Below are 26,581 nucleotides of genomic sequence, written 5' to 3'. Positions count from 1 at the left end.
GACTGTAGGGAGTCAGGGCTACAGAACATTCTTTTTTCCACATATATTTATACAAAATAACAACACCGTCCAGTAGGGCACTTTACAAGTGGCAGGTGTTTGATACGACTCCTTTCCATGCATTACAATGTGCCTGCCCTCCGATTTCTACCTCCAATAGCCTCCACTGCCATGCACATGCTTGCCCTTCTGTATTATAAATGAAGTAGAACCAATATACAAGCCACAAGGTAGTAAAGAGGTAAAACGTTACTACACTATGAAACAAATGGATATAGCAGAGGTTGCTCAGTTATACCTCCACACCGAACCGTCTGCCGCCCTCCTCCCTCCCTCATCGCCTGCCTCCATGAAATCAAAGAACGGATGACCACCAACCTACTCAAACTCAACAGCAATAAAACCGTACTCATGGTTATTGCACCAAAGACCATCCTTCAAAAGATCGGTAACCTCGTCCTCACCATTGGCGGCTGTTCCATCTGCCCCTCCTAGGAGGTCAGGAACCTGGGGGTCTTGCTGGACCCAACCCTTTCCTTTGAACCACACATACGGTCAGTCACCTAGTCTGCCTTCTTCTATCTCAAAACCTCCCGTCTCCAACCCTCACTCTGATACCTCTGCCAAAATATTAATACATGCTTTCGTCACCTCCCGTCTGGATTATTGCAAGTGTCCTTCTCGGTTTCCAGCAAGGCCCTGAATACGGCTACACAATGTCCTCACCTGCACGTAACCCTGGGAGCACATCACCCCCACCCTGCAACAACTTCACTGGCTCCCCATAAAACACAGGATCTCCTTCAAGATCCTCCTCCTCACACTTAAGGCACTCCACAGCCTGGCCTATGCCTACCTCACTGACCTACTCCCCCTGCACGTGGTCTTTCTCTGTCGCTGCACCAAGCTGTGGAACTATCTTCCACCCGTCATGCGATAATTGGATATGTCTAACACATTCAAGACTCACCTTTGTGCAGCATGGCATGGGTCCTGACTAACACTGTCCGGTACTTTTAAATGAAATCTATTATCCCAGCAAGGCACTAACAATGCTGAGGTTGGTTTCCATGGGGACCACAGTATAAGTGTACTGCAAGTCTCTTTGGAGAAAAGCATTGGCTAAATGGCATTAATATTAGCTATATCAGACTATGAACATAAATTTAACTTTTTCCCAAATCATTACACATTTTTATATATGGAAACATAAACTATATACAGTGGGGAGAACAAGTATTTGATACACTGCTGATTTTGCAGGTTTTCCCACTTTGAAAGAATGTAGAGGTCTGTGATTTTTATCATAGGTACACTTCAACTGTGAGAGACGGAATCTAAAACAAAAATCCAGAAAATCACATTGTATGACTTTTAAATAATTAATTTGCATTTTATTGTATGAAATAAGTATTTGATCACCTACCAACCAGTAATAATTCCGGCTCTCACAGATCTGTTAGTTTTTCTTTAAGAAGCCCTCCTATTCTCCACTCATTACCTGTATTAACTGCGCCTGTTTGAACTTGTTACCTTTATAAAAGACACCTCTCCACACACTCAACCAATCAGACCCCAACCTCTCCACAATGGGCAAGACCAAAGAGCTTTCTAAGGACATCAGGGACAAAATTGTAGACCTGCACAAGGCTGGGATGGGCTACAGGACAATAGGGAAGCAGCTTGGTGAGAAGGCAACAACTGTTGGTGCAATTATTAGAAAATGGAAGAAATTTAAGATGACGGTCAATCTCCCTCGGTCTGGGGCTCCATGCAAGATCTCACCTCGTGGGGCATCAATGATCATAAGAAAGGTGAGGGATCAGCCCAGAACTACACGGCAGGACCTGGTCAATGACCTGAAGAGAGCTGGGACCACAGTCTCAAAGAAAACTATCAGTAACACACTACGCCGTCAGGGATTAAAATCCTGTAGCGCACGCAAGGTCCCCCTGCTCAAGCCAGCGCATGTCCAGGCCCGTCTGAGGTTTGCCAATGATCATCTGGATGATCCAGAGGAGGAATGGGAGAAGGTCATGTGGTCTGATGAGACCAAAAGAGCTTTTTGGCATAAACTCCACTCGCCGTGTTTGGAGGAAGAAGAAGGATGAGTACAACCCCAAGAACACCATCCCAACCGTGAAGCATGGAGGTGGAAACATCATTCTTTGGGGATGCTTTTCTGCAAAGGGGACAGGACGAATGCACCGTATTGAGGGGAGGATGGATGGGGCCAAGTATCGCGAGATCTTGGCCAATAACCTCCTTCCCTCAGTAAGAGCATTGAAGATGGGTCGTGGCTGGGTCTTCCAGCATGACAACGACCCGAAACACACAGCCAGGGCAACTAAGGAGTGGCTCCGTAAGAAGCATCTCAAGGTCCTGGAGTGGCCTAGCCAGTCTCCAGACCTGAACCCAATAGAAAATCTTTGGAGGGAGCTGAAAGTCTGTGTTGCCCAGCGACAGCCCCGAAACCTGAAGGATCTGGAGAAGATCTGTATGGAGGAGTGGGCCCAAATCCCTGCTGCAGTGTGTGCAAACCTGGTCAAGAACTACAGGAAACGTCTGATCTCTGTAATTGCAAACAACGGTTTCTTTACCAAATATTAAGCTGTTTTTCTGATGTATCAAATACTTATTTCATGCAATAAAATGTAAATTAATTACTTTAAAATCATACAATTTGATTTTCTGGATTTTTTTTTTAAGATTCTGTCTCTCACAGTTGAAGTGTACCTATGATAAAAATTACAGACCTCTACATTCTTTCTAAGTGGGAAAACGTGCAAAATCAGCAGTGTTAAATACTTGTTCTCCCCACTGTATATTCCAAGTGTAGCCAGCGCTAGAGTCAACAATGCAATAGACATTGGGTGAAGAAATGATCCCATGTCGATGTAATAAATCAAGCAGACGAGCCAGTCCATTGGATTTGGTTTATTTTGCACAGTTCTTTACATTTTAGAAAAAGAATCCAAGAATTTTTCCTCCTGTGTGTTTTCGTCTGGCCTCTTCATGGTCCATGATGCCAGCTGAGGTGGTCAGCACGATGTACCTGCAGAGACACACCAGAGTTAGGCACGGTACACCTGCAGACAGACACGGTGCTCTGAGACACACCAGAGTTAGGCACGGTACACCTTTACAGACACACACGGTGCTCTGAGCAGAGACACACCAGAGTTAGGCACGGTACACCTTTACAGACAGACACGGTGCTCGGAGCATCAGCTGATAGAGCTTGGTAGTAGCAAACACAAAGGTTGTGGGTTCAATATCTGCTGGACCTTATACAAAACATTTTTGCTGTCAGTTTACTGTAAAAATGGCACGTGACGTGTTTGACACCATGCAATACAATAAGCTCATCCTCAGATTTCTACCTCCACCAGCCTCCCCTGATGAGCAAGTCAGGAATGTATATACAGACAAATGTAACGTTTATAACAGACAACACGCATGTCAGGTATGCAGCAGGAAAAATATTTCCACAGAATCATGAATCGTTCAAAGACATACAATTATACCACCAGAGGCAATGACCTGTGAATCAGTTTCCATGTTCACATATGGAACCATACAATGACTAGGCAAGCATCCCTACTTGACTTCTCTGGAGAATCATTCTCTAAGCCTCCTCTTCCCTTATTAAAGCACATTAGGCACAAAGTACATGGCAAAACTCAAAAACTGCAGATTTCAAAGGTGCACTATATACCCTCAACATGACAGGACAACTTACTTACTACAAGTGCATACACTTACACAAATGCCATTTCTGTGACGCATGTGGATGCATATCATAAATCCAATGGAAGATGTGTACATAGACACACAGTCAGTTGTTTCAATGACTTGAATTTGATTGGAATTTGGAAATCCAGATCAATCAGGAAACAAATGGTTTTGGCAACAAGCATTGTTGGCAACATCTTTATTTTATTGTGATAAATCTGTGGCCATAGCATGAACCAGCCTTTTACCTCACTGAACAGAGATGACTGGGATGAACATGGCCTCATTCTATCTTCCCCTGACAGATATAAGATCAGTGTCATTAGAGGACACTGCCTTGCCCAGTGACAGGGGGGGATAAACCAAGTATTTCAACTTACACTCTACTCGAGGTATTTCTGGACAATTTTGTTCATTTCATTGTTGTTCATTCTTGTTCATTTTGTTCATTTCAATATCACATGATCCTTATGGCCCTTTCTCAATTGTTAGGAAGATGATTCCTTGCATCCTCTCCTCCGTCCTCCACCCACTCTTTTCAAAACGGATTGGCGGAGAAGGTCCTCCCTTTTGATACTCCAACGCTTTGAGAAGCGGGGAATCGGTTTTCTGACAATTGAGAAAGAATGAGTGATCATGTTCAAAGTCATAAATATGACCCACGATGCAGTCCATCGGTAACTCGTCAATTCTCATAAAATATTCACAGTACAGACCGACGCAGTCAGCACTAAGATATCTCAGAAACCTTCAGCAATCATGAACCACTGAAATCAGCATGAAATCAGCAACCATGAACCATTTAACATTCAAACCTGGTTAATAGCCAGAACAAAGGCACTATTTTCACCATCACGGTAAGTAGGATAGATTTTCCCTCCAAATCCAAAACAAGATGTTAAAACTCTGGAACATGACGCCATAGCAAAACAAGCAAGGCGACGCTGCCAGAGACTTCCAAAAAACGAGATGCAACCATAGAGAACAGTGTGCGTTGTGAGTTGAATGCAATTGGTACGTGTGCTCTGCCATCTTAGGACAGTGAAATGGGTGGACACTAGTTCACTACAGTATCTTTGATTAAAGAGTCTACCTTTACACAGCTCATTCTCTCATGTTATACTTGTCCACCCAAGTAGGGCTGGACTAGAGTATAGCACTTTGGATATGCATAACATTGTGCATAATTGTCAGGCTGTGAACTTGGAAGGACCACTGTGTAAACATTTCAAGGCAAGTATTTAGCAATGAGAAATTAGTAACTATCTTTGATGGCCAATGATGTTGTCGTTAAAAACCAAAGCATTCTGATGGTCGTCAGTGAATTCAACATTTTAGCTGTATTTTTGGCGCATTCTGACATGCGTAAATGCAAGTCTGGTTTTGATAATACAATCCAATGCCATGCTGTTCAAACATCCTGGGGAGACCCCTGCTCATTAAATACCTGCCCCCACACAGAGCTCATGCAGCTGCAGACACTGTTCAATAGGCCCCAAACAGACCTTCACCTTATGTAAACCGTCAGATGGTGGCAATTGATGAAATGATCATGGTATGGTATTTGGTCCATACAATTCAGCCACAAGCACCTCAACAAAACCACATGTGCATATCACAATAGTAGACGCTAAGTGCAATCCTTCGGACGACCCTAAACCCCAACATCAATAGTAACTTCAAGGGGGTGAAGTCAGTCATGTCGTCCCAAGGTTCCCACTTAGCATTTACCATAGGACTCTAGCCATTCTAATTCCCCATCTAGCAGGTTCAGCTGAACCAGATTCTATTTCCTAGTGTTGCACAGTGCAGCCCAGGTACAAGTCCACATTCATGGGGGTGCGTCTCAGTTCTGATTCTCACCCAAACTGTCTTGAGGGCAAGAGGTTGTTCTGCCACTTCTCCAGGTCCTTCAGCTGGAGGTCGAATCGCGGGCTGATCACACCACACTGAAACACACAAACAGAAAATATGTTAGAGGAGGCCGTACACATCACTAGGGGTGGGACGATTAGAAAATGTCATGTCACAATTATCGTGGGCAAAATAATCGCGATCCACGATATTATCGCGAGAATAAAAAATAAAAAAAATAAAAACTTTTTTTTAGAATGCCAACAAAACACACTGTAATCACTTTAACTTAGATTTTGTTGTATTTTTATTGAATCATGTTAATAACATTAACATCATTTTAAAAACATCTTGACAAAAATAAAAATCTTTAATAAAATCTTAAATAAGGTAATGATAAATTATAAGGTATCACTGCATAAATAAAGGAAAAAAATACTGTCAAACAAAACTTGAACACTGACACTTTTCTGTCATCAAACTGAGTGCTAGCCTTGTGGCTTAGAGACTTGAAAGCTTCAAGATAGGTTAAAGTGCAAAAATGTCAACATGTTCACTTTTTCTGCCTTTAGCTGTGCTCTGAGAGGTGTGAGTATGTGCCCACTGGCACTAAACACTCTCTCTGAAGGAACACTAGTTGCAGGTATGCATAGAAGCCTGCGTGCAACCCTGGAAAGGTGAGGCAATGGACACGGGGCCGATACAGCCATGGTGAGAAGGCTAGCATACGTTAGTGACTGACTGACAAGGCTGACTTGACAGTCACGTTACCCATGCAGGCTGAACAATCGCGCGAGACAAATTTCTGTGAGGATATTCGCGCGCGGCTCATGTGAGAAATCTCAATTATATTACTACTTATTTATAACATACGATTATGACATCCTCCCTCTCGCCAGTTTGGGGCAACATAGACTTCTCCCCTGGTTCCACCGATAGGGGTTTCAAGCGGTGGGACAGCAAAGGGATGGTTACTATCGGACATTTATATGATACGGAAATACTACTTTCATTTGACCAATTATGTAAGAAATATGACCTACCATGAAATGAGTTTTTCAGATACCTTCAGATACGAAGTTTTTTAAATAGCCAAAAAGACACTGGCCTCTGTCACCAACCCTCTCCGCTGGAGGAGATAGTCTCTGCTGGAAAGACGAGAGGCATTCTGGGGCTTGGGTATAGAGCACTTTCGAAATATGATAAAGGCAAACCTGCATTTACGCCCAAAGACTGGAATAATGACCTGAACATTAATACTGATGAAGCAACTTGGTCACTAATATGGCAATCGGCAAACGACATCTCAATCTGTAATAGGACGAAGGAAACGCAATTTAGACTACTACAACGTTTGCAGATTACTCCCCAACTTAGACATAAAATGGATCATAACAAATCGGAAATGTGTACAAAGTGTATTACCGAGGTTGGGAGCTTTGTTCATTGTGTTTGGACTCATAGATATATAGATGATTACTGGAAAGGTATAGTGGATAAAATTCATCTAATTCTAGATGTTACATTGGATAAGGACCCCATGTGTCTATTGTTTGGGTTGCCAGACAAACAACTTACAAGTATGCATTCCAAAATACTTCTGTGTATCCTCACTTTTTGTGCAAGGAAAAATATATTGCTGAAATGGATAGACTGCAAACCGCCTACAATAGCTGGATGGCACAAGGTAATTTTTTATATGATTCCTATGGAATATCTGACATATAGGTCTAAGTGTAAGATAAAGACATTCTATAAGATTTGGTCTCCGTTCTTAGATTATATTGGTACCAGACTGGCTGCCATTGTAATGAAAGGTTTGGTGGATTACACTCAAGAAAGTACACACGACTAATGTGTAACAGATCTACAATGTATGGGTCACAATATTATTTACTGTGCTGGTGTTGTGCTGCCGCTGTGTTTAGGACTGTAAGACATGGATGCTGTCTCCGATGGGGGTGATCCCCCCATATATTATGGCATTTGTTGTGTCATTTTCTTTTCTGTTTATTTCTGATATGTGACATGGCCTCCTCCCCCCCCCTGTTTTTTTGTTTGTGTTTTGTTTTGTTTGTCTTTGTTTTTTGTTTGTAAAAAAATAAAAATAAAGAGAAAGAACATTTTCTGTTATTGTTTATGGACAATGTACTGCATAACAAAGTGTAAAATGTAGTGCCTATTTAAAAAGTCCAGTCATTTAAAAATAATAATAAAAATAAATAAATAAACGATTATGACGATTATTCAACTAATTAAAATTCTCCACGATAAAGTTATCGCAGGTGTTTTTATCGCGATTAACGATAAACACGATAATCGTCCCATCCCTACACATCACCTGCATGTGCTAACCAGTTATGAAACTGCATTGACACTGGTGGTGTTACTGTGATGATAAAAATACCAGCTTTACCTTGTTCAGCCTTCCTGTGAGATTGACGACGATTTTCCCAGCCCTGTGGTCGTCGATGATCTCAAACTCACCAATGTAACCTGGGGAAACGAGGGAGACGGGGCATCAGGACCAACACTGCTACATTACGCTGCATGCAAGACAAGTCGAAAACTCTGAACTTCAAGTGAATTTTAATTCCCATGTTATCTGTGTAGAGCTAAATCTTTTTTTAATTGTGATAAATCTGTGGCCATAGCATGAACCAGCCTTTTACCTCACTGAACAGAGATGACTGGGATGAACATGGCCTCATTCTATCTTCCCCTGACAGATATAAGATCAGTGTCATTAGAGGACACTGCCTTGCCCAGTGACAGGGGGGGATAACCCAAGTATTTCATCCTACACTCGACTCAAGGTAATCATAGACAATTTTGTTCATTTCATTGTTGTCACAATACCACATGATCCCTATGGCCCTTTCTCAATTGTTAGGAAGATGATTCCTCGCATCCTCTCCTCTGTCCTCCACTCACTTTCTTTTCAAACCGGATTGACAGAGAAGATCTAAGTTCCTCCCTTTTGATATTCTCCTCCCATGCTTTTTGAGAAGGAAGGAACCGATTTTCTGACAATTGAGAAAGAACGAGTGATCATGTTCAAAGTCATAAATATGACCCACGATGCAGTCCATCGGTAACTCATCAATTCTCATAAAATATTCACAGTACAGACCGACGCAGTCAGCACTAAGATATCTCAGAAACCTTCAGCAATCATGATCCACTGAAATCAGCAATCATGAACCATTTAACATTCGAACCTGGTTAATAGCCAGAACAAAGGCACTATTTACACCATCAAGGCCATGTTATCTATGTAGAGTTTCCGTTACATTGATATAATTATTATTCTCCAAGTTAGAAAGTCGGGTATCATCCTTCTAAGATCTTCAAAATCTGAAATTTCATAGTTCCATAGTTCAGACATGCCATCAATGTCAAGCGTCAACAAAGATGACAGCACACAAATACACTTGCTCCTGGGTGTGTGGACTTCAGCTAATCGTCTTAATTGAGCTTGTATTGATACATCCTGTGGTCGCCCTGGCCATCTAGAGATGGCCTGCTCGAGCCAACCTCTTGTTTAGTTACATGAGATGGATGGATACACAGATGTCCCCAAGACATGGGCAAACAACCTCAAAGAGGGATATTCAAAAACATGTCAGTCACTCACCGTGCTTCATCATGACGGTCAGGAAACGAACGATGACCTTAGAACACGGCCGGATCAGAACCTGGCGTTTCCCACGCTTCTCTGCATTGTTGATGCTTTTGAGCGCATCCGCGAGAACGTTCATGCGCACCATGATGCCTGCAGGACGAACAAGAACAAAAGGGGAGAATCAGTCACTGAGAGCCGAGGTTTGTATTAGTTGAGTATGTAGTTAGCAAGACACTGGACAGTTTCATACACTGCCCTAAACCACAAGCGTCTCTTCTCGGAAGCAAATGCATGACATACAACTACACACGACTAGCGCTACGTGCACGTCAAACGCAAATCTAAGACACCGATTTTCCAGATGTATATAAGCACAACCGATGGAGGCACAATTTATACAAGTGTGCTAGACACCAATGAGCCTTTTACGCTGGCTAACAAGCTGCTGTATGCCTCATCAGTCATCACTAGATGGTTGACAGGGTCGCAAACCGATGGCCATTCATTACCTATTGATAACTAGCCAGCTGCCTGAGTCATTCAAGGCACGTTATTAGAAACACTAAAACAAGACTACACGGCGATAATAAAAAAAACCGCTTGAACCCCAATAAGAACCTCACAAGGCTACACGCATGCATAGACTCGCTGGCTCCATAGCCAGGTAAACTAGCTGGATAGCATAGCTAACATTGGTATACAGGTTGACTGGCTTAACAGTTCGACAATTTCTTTCGTTGCCAGAATTCACATCAAATACAGGACATTGACAACCAACTGAGCATACACTGTTTGGCCTTGGTAGTTTTAACTGAACGGCGTGACCAGACAGTACGTCTGCTGGGGGTTTTGCCGCTGAGCTGCTCGCTATCACATTAGTCTCAAAGGCCAGTGAGAGGGACCTCACAGTGTATGGTGTATCACACTCACATTACACTCTCGGTCGACAAAATAACCATCTCATGTTATTATTTCATGTTTACGCTACAATATTAGTCCATAAGTGCTTTAATAAACGTTTAGATGACTTAGATTTTAATTAGATAGAAAAAGAGAATTTGAAGGTGGGCCTTACCGGTTCTGCAATATGGCGGAAAGAGGAAGTAGAAACGTTCCGCATTGCATTATGGGGAGAAAAACCAAGCTTTTCCAACACGAGCTGCCCGAGTGATGCCCTTCACCTGCTGGGTACTGGGCATGGTTAGGAGGCAGAGAAGTTATCTGTGGACGTTAAAAACATTTAGGTTTTGAATATCATTATTTTTTAGAATGACTGTAGATGATCCAATAAATGTGCCACTCATCATACACATAACTTTATTCCTCATTAGTGACATTACGTTATTTCTGTATCCAAATTTAAATAAATAGGAGGCCATAAGTCACATATAAGTTTGAACTAATTGGGCTTATTGACTTATGGCCTCTTATTTATTCAAATTTGGATGCAGAAATAACGTATTGTCACTAATGAGGAATACAGTTATGTGTATGATGATTATTATACATGAGGTAGGCCTATACATTCTGTAATTTGGTTGCCAATTACAGAATGTATAGGCCTACCTCATGTATAATAATTGGCCCAGTACAATTGGCAGTCAAAATGCCAAAATGCCAGTCTGCATTTTATTTATTAGATTTGTGCACCAAAAAAAAGAGAATATTTGTGCAGACCATAGGCAGAGACCCTCTGGACGAGGAAGTCAACCTATTCTTGCTCTATTCTTATTGTTATTTTTTTTAAATAGAAATGTATTCAGTATTGTAATTGAGAAGCTAATGTTGTGTTTTGCAGTTGTGGGATAATATGTGTGGGATGGACTGTGGAGAAGACATACATGTTTGCAGAGTATTCTGAAAAAGTAAAAAGTAAAAGTAAAAGTAATAATGAAGAAGGCCTTTGGCAAGAATTGCCACATTTTACTTGGAATTTAAGGTATTTCAACTCAACTCCACTATGTGCCATACATATGAGAATTTCAACATTCAACTTGGGCAGAATAGAATAGAATAATACCACAACCGGATGATGTACATACGACAATGAACCATGATACTGTCATCTTTATGTTAACTACAATATCTTTGGTAGCGCCTCTATGTTTAATTATTCAAGAGCGCCTACTAGTGGTTGGGGTGTAAAATACATGGAAACAAGAGTCAAAGCTTGCTTGGGACCCTGCCCAAAGCCACCGCCGGCTGTGATCATGACATTAATCATAACCTCATGATGTAACACAAAATATCTAATTTAGAGGTTTTCTTAACCAAACTCAAAAACCTCAATATGGCTCCAACATTCTCTCTCTCTCCTACTCTCTCTCTCTTTCTATCTCTCTCCTATTCTGTCTCTCTCTCCAGTGGCGGACTCAGGCTGTTTGAAGGGCAGGGGCGAAAAGAAAAAAAGGGCACCTACTGCACCCATCAGCGAGGAAAAAGCTATGATGCGTCATGTATGGATTAAGATTAACATTATGTAGTCTAGGCAATTCAGATTAAAAGTATACACCTCTATGATAAAAACACATAGGGAACAATACACCTTTAAAATGTTTATTTCACAAACACCTCCCAAAATGTTTTGGGGGGATATTTTCATGTTAACCTGTTTATATCCATTCTATTTATTTTTTTAGGTTTTCTGCTCACAAGGGCTTTCATAATGATCTTGCTATCAAATGAAAGCTAACACCTGTGGGGTGGCAGAATCAAAGTGTCAAAATCAAAATATATATACTGTGTCAGAGTAAATAGAGCTAGAACATTGTGAAAAATCTCAAATTCACTCTCCGCCTAAAGAAACGACAGCTTTTAGAGTGAATATCAGCTTGGAAACCTGAGCTGGTAGCCCAAATCATCTAGGAATCAGTACTCCATGGTCTGATGAGTACTTATGCCAAATTAGATGCTAGTAATGTGAGCCAGTGCAACTTTGTACCTGTTTTAGTACAGGTATGTTTAGGCCAAATTGTGCCATTTGGAGACATTTTGGCACCGTCAGTGCCATTTGACCTTTCTCATCTTATTTTCTTTTGTAAAACTGATTATATTTCACTGACACATCACTATAGGTATACATTCCATCCAAATTCAACAGTTTTCTCACTTGTTTTGAAAATTAACCCATTCATCTCTGTACATTTACCCACTCAAAAAAAAATATACATAGAAAATGAAGTTTGACTCAGATTTATTGTCAAACTGAGAGCATACAGAATTACAATAATAGCAAACTTTGAAATATTAGAAAATTGAAAATACAATCAAGCACACAATAAAACCAAACCTTAAAAATTATCAGAACTAGAAAACCATATACAATGTCTGCCACTCAGTCATTTGCACCTGCATTTCAACTAATGCTTCACAAACAAAACAATGAACCGAGGCTCTCCCATCCCCTTAGCCTCCCACCATAATAAACAGCCCATCCCCCCAGCCAAGGCTCAAGTTACCTACCTATGGACAGGACTATCTTCAACAGATCAAGAAATAAAGAAATATATGATTAAGCTACAAACTACACAAAAGAAACAAGACAAGTATATGAAAAAATATGATTTTAAGACCCAACATTAGATTACATGACTGTTACTGTAACTGGAAATTTAAAATAATTGTCATGAGTGTCTCATTTGAAAATCACTCTGCATGTCCAAACAAAGGTGCATATTGGTTGGGCGCTTGCTGCAGGAGAAGCATCAAATCAAATCAAATCAAATTTTATTTGTATAGCGCATTTCTTACAAGATGCAACTCAATGCGCTTCACACAATGAAAATGTTCAGTCAATCAGTCAATCAATCAATACTGACAGAGCCGCGAGCAGGCAAAAGTAAAAAACCTGTATACTATGTAGCCAGGAAAAAATTCCCTTGCAGCCCTCTACCAATAGAGCGACTACTAGCCAGTTTGCCTACCAGTACCCAGCGGTCCCCAAGGGGAGGCCAAGGACCACCGGCACAAAGCAAGCAAGCAAGGGCAAAAACCTGTACACCATGTATCCAGCATGAACAAATGCCATTGCTGCAACGGAAGGGAGATGGTGGGTAGTGGAGTCATAGCAGAATTCTTCTATGAGCCATGTGTTTATATATGTCTATGACTTCATTACGATCAATTGGGATATCCCTCTCAATTGAAAGCAGCATGAGATCAGAGAGCCTTTTTTCCCCACATCGGTTTCTGAGCTGGGTTTTGATCAGCTTCAGTTTTGAGAATGATCGCTCTGCTGAAGCAGTAGAGTTTTGAGGAGCATAGTTAGATTTGGGAAAACTGATTCCACATTATTATCTTTAAGGCACTTAAGCGCAGCTGTGACATTGTTGGAGGGGAGAGCATATGAAGAGTGGAATACCTTCAGTTCGGTGACAACATTCTCTTCTTCTGCATCATAAAACTGGCACACATCTCTGACAGATAGAGCAGCTCTGTCATTTGTCATGCCCTTCCAGTGACTTGAGATGGTAAGGCAGTGAAGACCTGTTAGGATTGACCCAGTAGGCGTGTCATCCTTCCCCTTGAAACTACGGTGTAGCTCATGCAAGAGTATGTCAAGAAAGGTAAAGAACACCTTGCCCCGGTAGTGTTCCTCCAAGTCTTGGGCTTGGTACTCCTCCGTAACAGATTCAGAGCTATACCTGTACCTTTGAGGTACCTTCCTCCGTCTGGTTTGTCCAGGTATTTCTTCTGGCACCTCAATGCCTGCTGCCTCTGCTTGCCCCTTTGCATTTGAAAAAAGCACCTTGAACTCTTCATCCTTCCTCATTGCTGTCACTCTTTGTATGACCCCCTCCACAATGGTGTATGATGCTGACAAGTCGAGGTCTTTTCTCTGAAGCGAAGCAGATGCGATGGCAGTCTCATTGAAGACGGTGGTGGCAATCTCCATGCATAGAATAAATTCAAAATCTATGCTACGCAAGAGCATCCGGGCATCACCTGCTGCAGAGTCTGGTGGATCACTATCAGCCATGTTCTGAAGCAGCTTCACCACAGCAGTAAGGACCTTCTTCAGGGATCTCAGAGCATCTTCTCTACATGCCCACCGTGTGTCAGACAGCCTTTTCAACTCACGGACTCTTTGGTCAGGGTACATGGTCTGTTGCATTTTCACGAACGCAGCGTGGCGTTTTGGAGATCTGGCTATGAAGGTGTACAGACTTTCAACTAAGTTGAAAACCCGAACAAAATGCTGGCTTGATTTGGCACTCTCCACCAAGACCAGGTTGAGACAGTGGGCATGGCAGTGCACGTATAAAGCTTTCTTATTGTGGCTCTGAATTCGTGACTGCAGACCGTTGTAGCTTCCGCTCATATTTGCGGCTCCATCGTAGCCTTGGCCCCTGATGTCTTCCACTTTTAATCTATTCTCCTCAAGGACTGTCATCACAACATCTTCCAATTGTTTTGCTGTTGTTCCGCTCACGTCACAAACTTGTAAAAATCTCTCCCTGATTTCCATCTGATGGACAAAGCGAACAACAAAGGACACTTGTTCGACATGAGAAGCATCAGTTGTCTCATCCAAGAGAATGGAGAATATTTTGGACTCATCCATTTCTTTGAGAATTACTCTTCTGACATAGGTGGCAAGGGCATTGATTATGTCATTCTGTGTCTTATAGGACAACAGTGATGTCTGTGTTTTTTTCTGTTGAGACTGGATGTGGTTGATTTTGATGGTGTGCATTTTGATGGTGGAGTCATATTTTGCAAGTAGCTGTACAAGTTCAAGGAAATTTCCTTTGTTCAAAGATGTACTACTTTCATCATGACCCCTGAACACCCCATCTTGCCGTGCAAGATACAATGTGATGTCTACCAGTCTTGTCATTATCTCCCTGTTTCGTTGTTGTTCCTGTTCTCTTTTGGCTTGGCCTTCTATGTCTGCCCTCCTGAAAGCCTCTTCCAGTGGTCTCTGTTTGAAGTTGCTCCATCTTACCATTGGAAGGGCAGCCAATAGGGCACGTCCTCTCAATTTCTCCACTCAAAAGGGCACTTTAGCGCGAAATGTTCAACTATGGGGGCACATGGTCAAGTTTAGACCATGTGAAGGGCAGCCAATAGGGCACGTCCTCTCAATTTCTCCACTCAAAAGGGCACTTTAGCGCGCCGTTTTCAACTATGGGGGCACATGGTCAAGTTTAGACCATTGGAAGGGCAGCCAATAGGGCACGTCCTCTCAATTTCTCCACTCAAAAGGACACTTTAGCGCGAATTTCTCATCCGTGGGCGCACCAGGGGGGGCAGTCGCCCCCCTGCCCCCCTCTGAGTCCGCCAGTCTCTCTCTCTCTCTCTCTCTCTCTCTTTCTACCACCAGCATGACAGTGAGAGTCACACACACACACACACACACACACACACACACGTGCGCAGAACGTGTAGATGCACATTACTCAGAACTTGAATGAGAGTGGGTGGATAATAAACACATACAGTGGAAAAAAGTATAAAAATCAATGATTTACTTGTCATGGTGTTTAGGAGATCATCAGATGGTTTATTTATCTCAACTAAAGCTATAAGGAAAATTAAAGTGTGATCATAAAAAATACACACTCAGGGACGAAGGGGTGGAGAGAGTTTGCAAAAACAAAACAAAGCATAGCAATCATCCCTAGCAGGACTCTTTGTTTTTCTTTCCTCTCTCTTTCCAGTTGTTCACTTTCTTCTCATCCAGGGTGTTGGTCTTGTTCTGGTCCCGTCTTTTGAAAAAGCTCATGCAAGCTTTGCACTTCCCAACACTTGTGATGGACCTGCACTTGATAAATACCTGCATTTACGCACAATGATTAGCCTACTTGCAAAGATTGTGATTATTGTTTCACTGACTTTAGACAACTACTTATTGTGTTAAATTATTAAAGAAACGACTAAGAGTGTTGAATGATTAAAGTGTAGACATGTAACGTCATAATGAAAACAAATGTTCACCTGATGAAATGCTGATTGCCAGTTATAAACTATAACAACAGCAGCTTGTGTGTAGTCCTATCATATTTGACAGACTGTAGGCTCTGTAGCCTACTAAGCTCCCTCCTCCCTGTACACCCATGATTGTGACATGACCATCAACAGCTAATTCATCTGCTTCCAGGTCAGTGAGGATAAGGCCATCACTGTTGGCCTCTGACATCAGGAAGACAGCAGAATGTATTCAAGCATCTGTTCTATGACTAGAAACCCCTCAAGACCCAGACTTTCAAGAGTGACATATGTCCATTACTCTCATCAAGGGGATATGCAGCACACAAATTCAATTAAGTTTATTCAGTGGTAGGTGATGCACAGAAATGCAAACATGGTTTGAAGGTGCTATGTGAAATGTTTATTTATCATATTTGGACAGAACAGAAAATAATGGAAAATCAAAGACAGAGATAGTCCAAACTGTTATGCATGGCTCTGTTTTCAGAATACTATCCGATGGTGAATATCTAGGTAAGTAATTTGTATTTTATTTTATGTTTATGTTACCTCCAGAACATATACATATTAAATGATAAGATGACAGAATAGAGTAAAATCAAAACAATATATCCAAAACAAGAAATATGATGTCATACAGTTGGCATAGTAGCTCCATGTTTATAATAATGTCATACATTCTGAATGAAAATGTTATAATGTAAATACAGTACATAACACACGTTCAGCTGGGCAGAAATAAACACAGCGTCTTTGAGGAGAAAATATCACTTGCAAAAAGGGTCTGTGGAGCTTGTCCATCAGGAACACTGTACACTGTAAGTCTATGGCAAGTTCAAAGATCCCTCATCTCACATGCACTTATTATATTATATCCAAAATCAAAGTTATTCATTGATGTTTGATGGTATAGCAGCAGTAATTATTGGACAATATAGGCAAAAAAAAACATGTAACTCTGAATCAATCTCCCTTAAAATCATGAATGATTTTGTGTCTGTGTGCTCGTTTTGTTCCACATTCCACAGCTTTTAGGCTGTTTAGAAATTTAGAACAAGTATGTGAACATGAATTGGTTGAACAAATTAAGAAATTAATTTGTCCTTGCATTCTACTGCGTAGTCCTTCATTTCCAGACTGTGTCTAGTACTCACAAAGACGAGTATCAGTTACAAGGAACTCGGGATATGAAGCTAAAATGGTAGCTAATACACTGCTAACTCTCCCCTTCAACCATCTAAAAGTTAAACTTACATAACCATTATGTCCCATGAATACTGTTTACACAAAAAGGTAAACGGTGTCAATAGCTTATCATGAAGTAGAGCCTTCAAGCAGTAACATTCTTTCACTCCACCACCAAGTGTTTTGAAGCTGAAGTTGATGTGGTTTAGTTAGTATAGTTGGATTGAAATGTGTTGCAGGTATGATGTCTGGCTATATACAGTTTCTCAGCCCTCCTGGTCTATCTCCCTAGAGTACGAGGCATTAAACCCCAGGTGTGAACTGGAATAACTACTCCTCCCGCCTATTGAACTGTCCAGCAGGGGGCGCCTGCGGACAAACTGTTACAGACATTTAGGCCCAGACAGTGACATACCCACCCACCAAGTCGCCGTGGTAACAGTGGAGCACAATGGAATGCTGAGCGGCACAAGAAGAAGTAACCTGGATTCTGTGACCTTTTTGTGGTTACGTCATAATTAAAAAAACTCCCCTTTTATTTTCGCTGAGCCACATCATAAATGGGCACTTGCGTATTCTCCCGCATCAACTTTAGCCACCGTTGCTAACCATACTGGTCAATGAGCTAGCATCCCTCTTAGGGTCCAGGCCCAGCTTCTGGAGGTCCACCCCCATGCCCACAAGCATCTGGAGCAGGGTAAGCTCCTGCTGGGTAGCCGGGTCCACCAGGGCGGGGCAGGTGGGGTTGCATTGGGGCCATTGGCAGGCGTCCACCAGGTGGTAGGGACAGCCCTTCAGGGGCGTCTTGCTGTTACGGTGGACCTCCTGCAGACTCTTGTCCCAGCACTGCAGAGCCCGGGGCAAGGAGGTGCTTTTGACTTGGATGTTCATCCAGTTACTGTGAGAGGACGGAGGGAGAGAGAGGGAGAGGGAGGGAGAGGGAGGGGGTAGAGAGGGAGAGGGAGGGAGGGAGGGAGGGAGGGAGAGGGAGAGGGAGGGAGGGAGGGAGAGGGGGAGTGAGAGAGAGAGAATGAGAGGGAGAGAGAGAGAGAGAGAGAGAGAGAGAGAGAGAGAGAGAGAGAGAGAGAGAGAGAGAGGGAAGGGGGCACAGGGGAAAGGCAAACATGAGAAGAAGGGGGGGTAGAGAGAAAGAGAGAAGGTGAAGATGAAAGGAGGTAAGTAAATAAGAAGAGAGAGAGTGTTGCACCACTTGTCATGAGCCCTAATTCCTTCTCACTAGGTTTGCAGTTTCTCTTACAGACTGGTGGAATTATAAATCTACCTCCTAGATGTCTACCTCCACCAGCCCCCACTGGTCTCAATCCACTCCCCAGCTTTTACATGTGTTTATGTTCACCCTCCAACACCACCACCACCACCACCACCACCACCACCACAATCATAGCGATGGATTAGATTACAAAACTGTGAAATTATCCACCTACCTCACACCGCCTCACATCATTAGGCAGTCAACTCCTCCCATAAGGAGTGACCTCCCTCAGTTTACCACGCCCACCTCCAACCCTGCCCTTTCGTGTGGCACGACACAGACTCCACCCTTCTGCCCCAGCATTGACCCTGCCGTGTCCAGCTGGTGGTGAGTGTGTGTGTGTGTGTGTGTGTGTGTGTGTGTTGTGTGTGCGTGTGTGTGTGTGTTGTGTGTGCGCGTGTGTGTGTGTGTGTGTGTGTGTGTATGTGTGTGTGTGTGTGTGTGCATTTATGTGTATGCGTGTGTGTGTGCGTGTGTGTGTGTGTGTGTGTGTGTGCACAAGGGGTGCTTGGGGGTTAGTGAAAGTGTGAAATGGCATTCAGTGACACGCAGAATGTGACATGATAGACGAGCATACAGAAAGAGTAGCATGAGCTCACTGGGTAGAGATGGAGCTACTGGGGGGAGGTGGTGTGTGTGTGTGTGTGTGTGTGTGTGTGGGGGGGGGAGTCAGATGTCCTTACCTTTTAGTGATCAATGTGTGGGACAGGCAGGAAGGTGCAAACACGGCCCTGAAAACACACACACACGCACACACACCACATGGTCAGCAGAGAGCACAGGGAGGTGATGTCATTGGCAACGTTTGAAATATAATACGATGATGAAATGTTCTTTGCCCATCAATTTAGTGTAGCTATTCATCACTGCTTCTAGTTAATTCACGTCGGTCAATTTTAGATTAGACAAATGCTGGCCTGTCTGTCTACAATATCCATTTAGTCATTTGTCGCACGCACACACACACACACACACATGCACACACACACGCACACACACACGCTCACAGACGCTAACCCATTGAAAATAGATGGAGTGACTCCACACTCACGTCACATCTTTGAGGGAGTTCTTCAGGTCCTTGCCCAGGTTCTGCATGTAGGTCCACTGCTGGTCCGACAGAGCCTGGCCCCCCAGGTAGATGTTCTCCAGCCTCAGCTGCTCCTCGTCAAACAGCCACTGGACCACGAAGAGAGGGGCTGCATGGGAGGACACAGAAAAGGACCACCAGGAATTAAGAGTCTTGAGTGATGATTGTTAATAACAATATATGATATTGTATATATTATATTATATTATATTATATAAGTCGGCAACCAATCAAAATGTTCAGACTTTTATTCTGAAAAAGGTAAATAATGTCAATGTTGTTGAAAGTCAATGACACACTCGCTAGTCAAGCCAAAACATTGCAATGCAATGGATTCGGTGAGTAATCCCCACTACTCTAGTGAGTGTGTCATTGATTTTCAATAACGTTATTTTTCAGAATAAAAGTCTGAACATTTCATCGGTTTGCAGACTTGTTCCTGCTTTCACCAGCTGCTGTCACATTTGTCATCTGAAGAATGTGTTCAGTACACAATGTAGCAACGTAAGAGAAAAATCTGTATTCTCATTTTGGGCATGTTCATATAGCACCTCCTAAACCTCCTCTATAAGTAATGAATGAATAATAATAAATAATAATTCATTTGATTTATATAGCGCTTTTCCGAGGCTCAAAGACGCTGACAATATGGGAAAAACGGAAAACACAGAAACAACAAGCAACAGATAACATGAGCACATAGAACACAGAGTTAACAAACGGGGAAGGGGAGGTTGTATGCATGTCCATGGGGGGAGGGGGGTGGCAGGGATAGGGGAGATGGTTAGGGATAGGGGAGGTTGTATGCATGTCCAGGGGGGGGGCGGGGGTGGCAGGGATGGGGGAGATGGCTAGGGGTAGGGGAGGCTGTAGGCGTGGGAGAACAGGTAGGTTTTGAGGTGGGATTTAAAAGTGAGGAGTGAGGGTGAGTCTCTGAGTGGTTGAGGGAGAGAGTTCCAGAGGCGGGGTGCGGCTCGTGAAAAGGCACGGTGACCGAAGCCTTTGAGTTTTGAGGGTGGGACAGTGAGGGGAACAATGGATGAGGATCGGAGGGTACGGGTAGGGCGGTGGGGGAGAAGGAGGTCAGTCAGGTAAGGGGGGGCCAGGCTATGGAGGGCTTTGTATGTGAGGATGAGGACTCAGTATTGACTGCTGTCCAGCTATAATCGTGATATTGTGTAACAGGAAGGACATTAAGTTTATTAGGTCTTGAATCATGGCCTACAGCTGGCTACATGACTCCTCTATGTCTGCTATGTTGGATGGGAGACACTCACAGGTCAAGGAGGAGTAAAGCTTGTGGCCGAAGAAGCATTGCCACTCCTCTCCTTTCTTGTACTGCTGCCGACACTTGTCCGGGACCACGCCATTCCACAACCTAAGGAACATACACTGATTAGAGTGAAGTCCTCACTTGACACAAAATGGAGTCTGGTGTATGGTCAACAACACCAACAGAGCAATGGTCTTAAAAAATACTGCAAACCCAATAGATTTATAGGAAGCTGTCAAAATGACAAGATTTATCAAAGACCTTTGATTATGGTATTGGAGGCCCTACTGCAAAAAGCACACCAAACATGAAAGTCTAGTTGAATTGGCTTAGGTTCTCCAACATTGGCATTTCAGAAAGATACAAAATCACTCTATTATTGTGATTTTGTATCTTGCTACAATGCCAATGTTGAAGAACTTAAGGCAAAGAATTGTACTCTTGTATACTACATTGGGATGTAATAAAAGCAATTCTGATTCTGATTCTGAATTAAAGTTATGAGGTAACTGAGTAGGGGTAGAGTTCTAGTCAGTTCGGTTTCTTACCGGAGCCCCTTCTTAATGGCGTCCACAGGCGAGCAGGAGACACTGTCTGGGCAGTCTGCCACCTTCGGCTGTTTGCTCTCCAGAAACCAGCCTGAATCCACCAGGCCTCGGACCTGGGCCTCCGCACCCAGCTGCTCCAGCTGGCTGGAGACCCTCTCAATGTTCAGTAGCACTCCTGTGCCCCCAGCACTGCCAGGGGGGAAGGAAACTGGTTCAGTCCAAGCTTCAACCCCATGGAAATAAAGCATTTCCTATTTGAGCCAAAATGGCCGCTAGCAATAGAAGCGATCATTATTAGCTATGCCCGTCAGGACACTTAACACAGTGAACTGTGTTCTTTTTTAGGCCTTAGGATGTCCCACAAAACATGTTGCTAACCTGGGAAGAATGCCCGCCCTCATGAGCGAGTCACCTTTAATAGACATTATGTCATTATCCAACAGTCGTCGGTAAACATCTTTATGGTAGACAACAGGATGTGCCCGAAATAGACTTTCGCTTGGTCAGTGGGGGGTGTGTGTGTGTGTGGGGGGGGGGGGGAGTCTGGACTGGGCCAGGGTTCAGAAGCTGTAAGCTAGGGAGAAGGAGACGGACTCACCTGGTGCCTGCCAACATGACAACCTTGGCTTGCTTGATGCTTTTGAGGGTGAGGTCTTTGATGACCTCACGGATAATCAGGGAGCCCATGTATGTATACTCAACTGGAAAAACAAACAAATACATACACAAACACACACATGGAGATGAATTAAATAGAACAGGTTACACACACACACATACACACACACACTGAATGGACTTTCTCTGACAAGCTTGTGGACTGTGAGGTCTGAGGTCTGTGAACTGTAAGACTGAGGTCTTACCAGCATCTTTCTCTTTTTCCTTCTCCTTTTCCTTCTCTTTTTCCTTCTCTTTTCCCTGGCGTGCTTTGGCTGGAGCAGGCCCCGTGCCACTCCACACGTCACTGGAGCAGTAGGGGATGAATCTGCAGGAAAGGAGTCAGTCAGCACACACACAACTCCAAAGCTTGTTTCAGCACAACTCAAAACCAACACAAACACACACAGACACACACCCACACACACACACACACACACACACACACACCCCCCCACACACACACACACACACACACACACACACACACACACACACACACACACACACACACACACACACACACACACACACACACACACAGGACAGTCCCATCCCTCATCCCACAGCAACATGCCGTCCTTCGTGTCATCTCAGCTTGCAGTTGGCTTCTTCAATCATACCGTCTGGCATTCGTCCTCCTGACCATCTTTAGCATTAGCATTCTGACTAGGAGTACTGCTAGAACGTAGCATCGCTAGCTATCTGAGATGCATGCATGTGGTGGACGATGAAACATTTCATCAACAAGCATACTTACACAATATTCGTGTTGTACCAGTGAGGGTTTTCTTCCACCTGGGATGACAATATCCCTGTTCCTGCGAATGGACCAATGAGACATCAGTGAGAGAGAGAGATAAAGGGGCTTTCACTTGGTAGACCAGGGCTTTCCAACTCTGGGTTGGATCCTCTGGGTGAGCAGACAGCCAAGAGCACCAACACCAATTCATTCGTTCAATATTAGTTGCTTGTTTAAAACAAGTGATGTGATGTATTTGTCTTGGGCTGAAACCAATGCCAGCATAGTCAAATAGCTGTCTAGCACAAGACTTGAAGATGCCTGTATTCAGTCTAGATATTGGGTTAGATATTGTAAACATTTGATACACAACACTGATGTCAAAGTTGGCAAAGTCCCAACCAATGTCAAAGTACAAAGCACCTATAGGGAAGTGTGGGAATGGCATTCTCGACTTAATGTCAAATTAAAATAAGTTCCGGTGCAGGTTTAAAATAACCCTTTTCCTTCAACATGACAACATGTACGGCCATGTAAAAAACAACAACAACACGTATGACGATGACAGCGTCCCCTCACCTTTGCGTGTCTGGGGCCAGTCGGTGGAGCTCATGAGTCTGGGGATATTTGTATACCTGGATTCACAGGTCTCTTTGTTGTAGCAGCACCAACCACCTAAAAATAAAGACCACTAATATTAGAGTCTTACATCAGGTACAGGAGGGGCAGGGAGTCAGGAAGGGAGACCCCCCTTGTTAGTCATATGCTGTTATGTCTGTCTGTGAGGAATGGAGGCAGGAGGGAGGAGGGAGGGGGGAGGGGGGGGGGCATGGGGTATGCACCTGCTCCATTCACCTGGCTAAGCTCCCTATCCAACACTGCATATATCTGTCTGCGGGGGCCTTGGCTACTGAACATGGACGTCAACAGGAACGTCGTCAAGAACTTGTCTACAGAGAGAGTTGAGTATGACTTTGGTCTTAAGTGGGCTTGTATGTAAATAGTAACACACATGCTAGGGATGACATGATGCATCCGGTTCCCGCTCTCAGAATACACACACACGTGTGAGATGAATTATATAGAACAGGTTACACATGCACAAAACATGCACATGCACACGTGTACGCTCACACACACACACACACACACACACACACACAGTCCTGAATGGCCTTTCTCTGATGAGCTTGAGGAATGTTAAAAGAAAGGCTACAAGTAGGACTCAATAAATATCCCAAAGTGATGGAGGGGGGGACGCTCCAAGCTTCTACCATGTGATAGAGGGGGGGGGGGACACTCCAACCTTCTACCATGTGATGGAGGGGACGACGACACGCCTGGCTTCTACCATGTGATGGAGGGGGGACACGCCTGGCTTCTACCATGTGATGGAGGGGACGACGACGACACTACAAGCTTCTACCATGTGATGGAGGGGGGGGGCACTACAAGCGTCTACCATGTGATGGAGGGGGGGGGGCACTACAAGCTTCTACCATGTGATGGAGGGGGGGGGCACTACAAGCGTCTACCATGTGATGGAGGGGGGGGGGCACTACAAGCTTCTACCATGTGATGGAGGGGGGGGGGGCACTACAAGCTTCTACCATGTGATGGAGGGGGGGGGCACTCCAAGCTTCTACCATGTGATGGAGGGGGGGGGGCACTACAAGCTTCTACCATGTGATGGAGGGGGGGGGGGCACTACAAGCTTCTACCATGTGATGGAGGGGGGGGGGGCACTACAAGCTTCTACCATGTGATGGAGGGGGGGGCACTACAAGCTTCTACCATGTGATGGAGGGGGGGGGGCACTACAAGCTTCTACCATGTGATGGAGGGGGGGGGGCACTACAAGCTTCCACCATGTGATGGAGGGGGGACACTCTGGGCTTTCACCATATGACAGCCACCTCGAAAAAGGTGAATAAAGTAAAGGAGATGACCGTCGGTGGGAATACCGAAGAGGGCGCTGCGCCAACGGCTCTCTGACCCCTCCAGATAAAATTAACCAGTTGGGTTTAAAATACACACCTTCCAGGAATATCAGCCAACGCTTGCTGCCTTTGAACTCCTTTAGGTAAAACCTGTGGACCACAAATACACACGGATGAGGTGCTGTGAATGTGTGAAAGTGAGAGAACACACAGCCATAGAAGGGCACGCGCTGCCTGACTAACTGTCTATCTAGATTCAGATTCACCCGTCATAGCAGCTCGTTAACATAATATATGCAGTGTTTTATCATTACCTTTAAGCCATTTCGAATTCAAACCACACGTTTAAATGACTTCCCTTGATTGTATAGTGAAAACACTAACATTCAAACCCATTGGCCTCAAACATGTTACAATAGAAGAGCTGTGCATTAAGACGATCAAAAACAAAATGCAATAATTCAGTGCTACAGTACATACAAAAACACGTACAACAACATGGTCATTTGAACAGCTGAACATTTGTTTTAGCGTGGTCACTCTCATGCACTTTATATATCACTCGCATGCACTCCTCTGTATACTCTCCATCTCCACTGACCAAGAGATTTAGACATATCAGAAAATGTTCAAATGTTACAAGTTTTAGAGAACTCTATGTAGACCTCTTATTTTCACTCAGAAGACCATCATTTGCTTCCACAACACAGGTTTATTTCAGGTTTAGCCTGGTCTAGTTTCTTCTCCAGTTACTTCTCTGACTGTTGTTGACACAGCGGAGAGAGACATAGAACCTAGCAGGCTGTATCAGAGCATGGAGCATAAAGTCTAGGACTTCCATTGTGGTCCTCAATAGCAGGGGAGGCTAGTGCAGGTAGAAATCAGAGGACAGACTGTAATGCATGGAACAGAATGAGAAATGGTATCAGACACGTGTCCCATGCATTTACAATGAGCCCGTCCTCCAATTTCTACCTCCACCAGCCTCCACTGATTAGGCACCTCAGAGGTACTTCACAAAGGAGGAGTGTAGAGACACCAGAGCATCTTACCCCGCTGCTGTACCGTCGTTGCACGTGACCTGTGTGTTCTTGAGGAAGTGAAGCTTCATGTCGTCCGAGGCAGGCTTGTTCTGTGATCCTGACTGTTGGGAAGCAGCTCGACCTCCAGAGCCCGACTCCACCGCCCCTCCAGGCCCAGAATGGGGCTCCTCCTCTGGGGCTGGCTGGGCACTTTCGCCCGCCTGCTGGTTCCCTGACTTCTTGGAAGCCTTGCTGCTCGGTTTGGCATTGCGGTTATTCTGGCAGCATATCCCCCCAAGCAGAAGCAGGAAAGCCATGTGGCCCAGGATCTTCATAGCCAATCCAGCCTGAGAGAAAAGGACCAAGCATCTTAGACATAACAGTCACCTTAAAGTTGGAACACAACATCCATAGAAACTCACAAAAACTCGGAATTCATCGAACTCACAGCGACGTGATATATATGCACTTCCTTTTCAAGATCATCGGCACCAGCATTGAAAAACACCATAACAATTATGATGTGATAATGATACTGAGACACAACTTTCCAAAAGTTCCAAAACAAAAAAATCAAAATCAGAACCATCTTTCCCAATAAAAAAAATAAACACACACACACAAACCTCTTTCAACCACCAGTTGTGAAGAGGGTCAACAGTTAGACAGGTTCCCGGGGTCAAGAGAAATAGTGACTGAGGAAA

The 26,581-nt window shown here is 43.8% G+C and overlaps 2 protein-coding genes across 2 annotated transcripts; both read right to left on the bottom strand.

The window, feature by feature from the left end:
• Positions 1-2,922: 2,922 nt before the first annotated feature.
• On the bottom strand, positions 2,923-10,325 carry rps15a (ribosomal protein S15a). The gene is made up of 5 exons (XM_080522373.1): positions 10,290-10,325; positions 9,227-9,364; positions 8,006-8,085; positions 5,599-5,684; positions 2,923-3,055 (listed from the first exon to the last, which is right to left on the bottom strand). The coding sequence occupies exons 2-5, from the start codon at positions 9,357-9,359 to the stop codon at positions 2,962-2,964; spliced, it is 393 nt and encodes a 130-aa protein (XP_080378499.1). The 5' UTR covers positions 9,360-9,364; positions 10,290-10,325; the 3' UTR covers positions 2,923-2,961.
• Positions 10,326-17,923: 7,598 nt separating this feature from the next.
• Positions 17,924-26,218, bottom strand: notum2 (notum pectinacetylesterase 2; the record flags this gene model as incomplete). Its single annotated transcript, XM_080524945.1, has 11 exons — positions 25,908-26,218; positions 24,953-25,005; positions 23,495-23,590; positions 22,934-22,994; positions 22,380-22,501; positions 22,115-22,217; positions 21,517-21,705; positions 20,973-21,073; positions 19,657-19,804; positions 19,289-19,336; positions 17,924-18,230 (listed from the first exon to the last, which is right to left on the bottom strand). The coding sequence occupies exons 1-11, from the start codon at positions 26,210-26,212 to the stop codon at positions 17,924-17,926; spliced, it is 1,533 nt and encodes a 510-aa protein (XP_080381071.1). The 5' UTR covers positions 26,213-26,218.
• Positions 26,219-26,581: the final 363 nt, after the last annotated feature.

This window comes from Nansenia antarctica (assembly GCF_963989245.1).
Source record: "Nansenia antarctica genome assembly, chromosome: 2".
Classification (NCBI taxonomy): domain Eukaryota; kingdom Metazoa; phylum Chordata; class Actinopteri; order Argentiniformes; family Microstomatidae; genus Nansenia; species Nansenia antarctica.
This window is presented reverse-complemented; position numbering and strand designations above follow the sequence as displayed.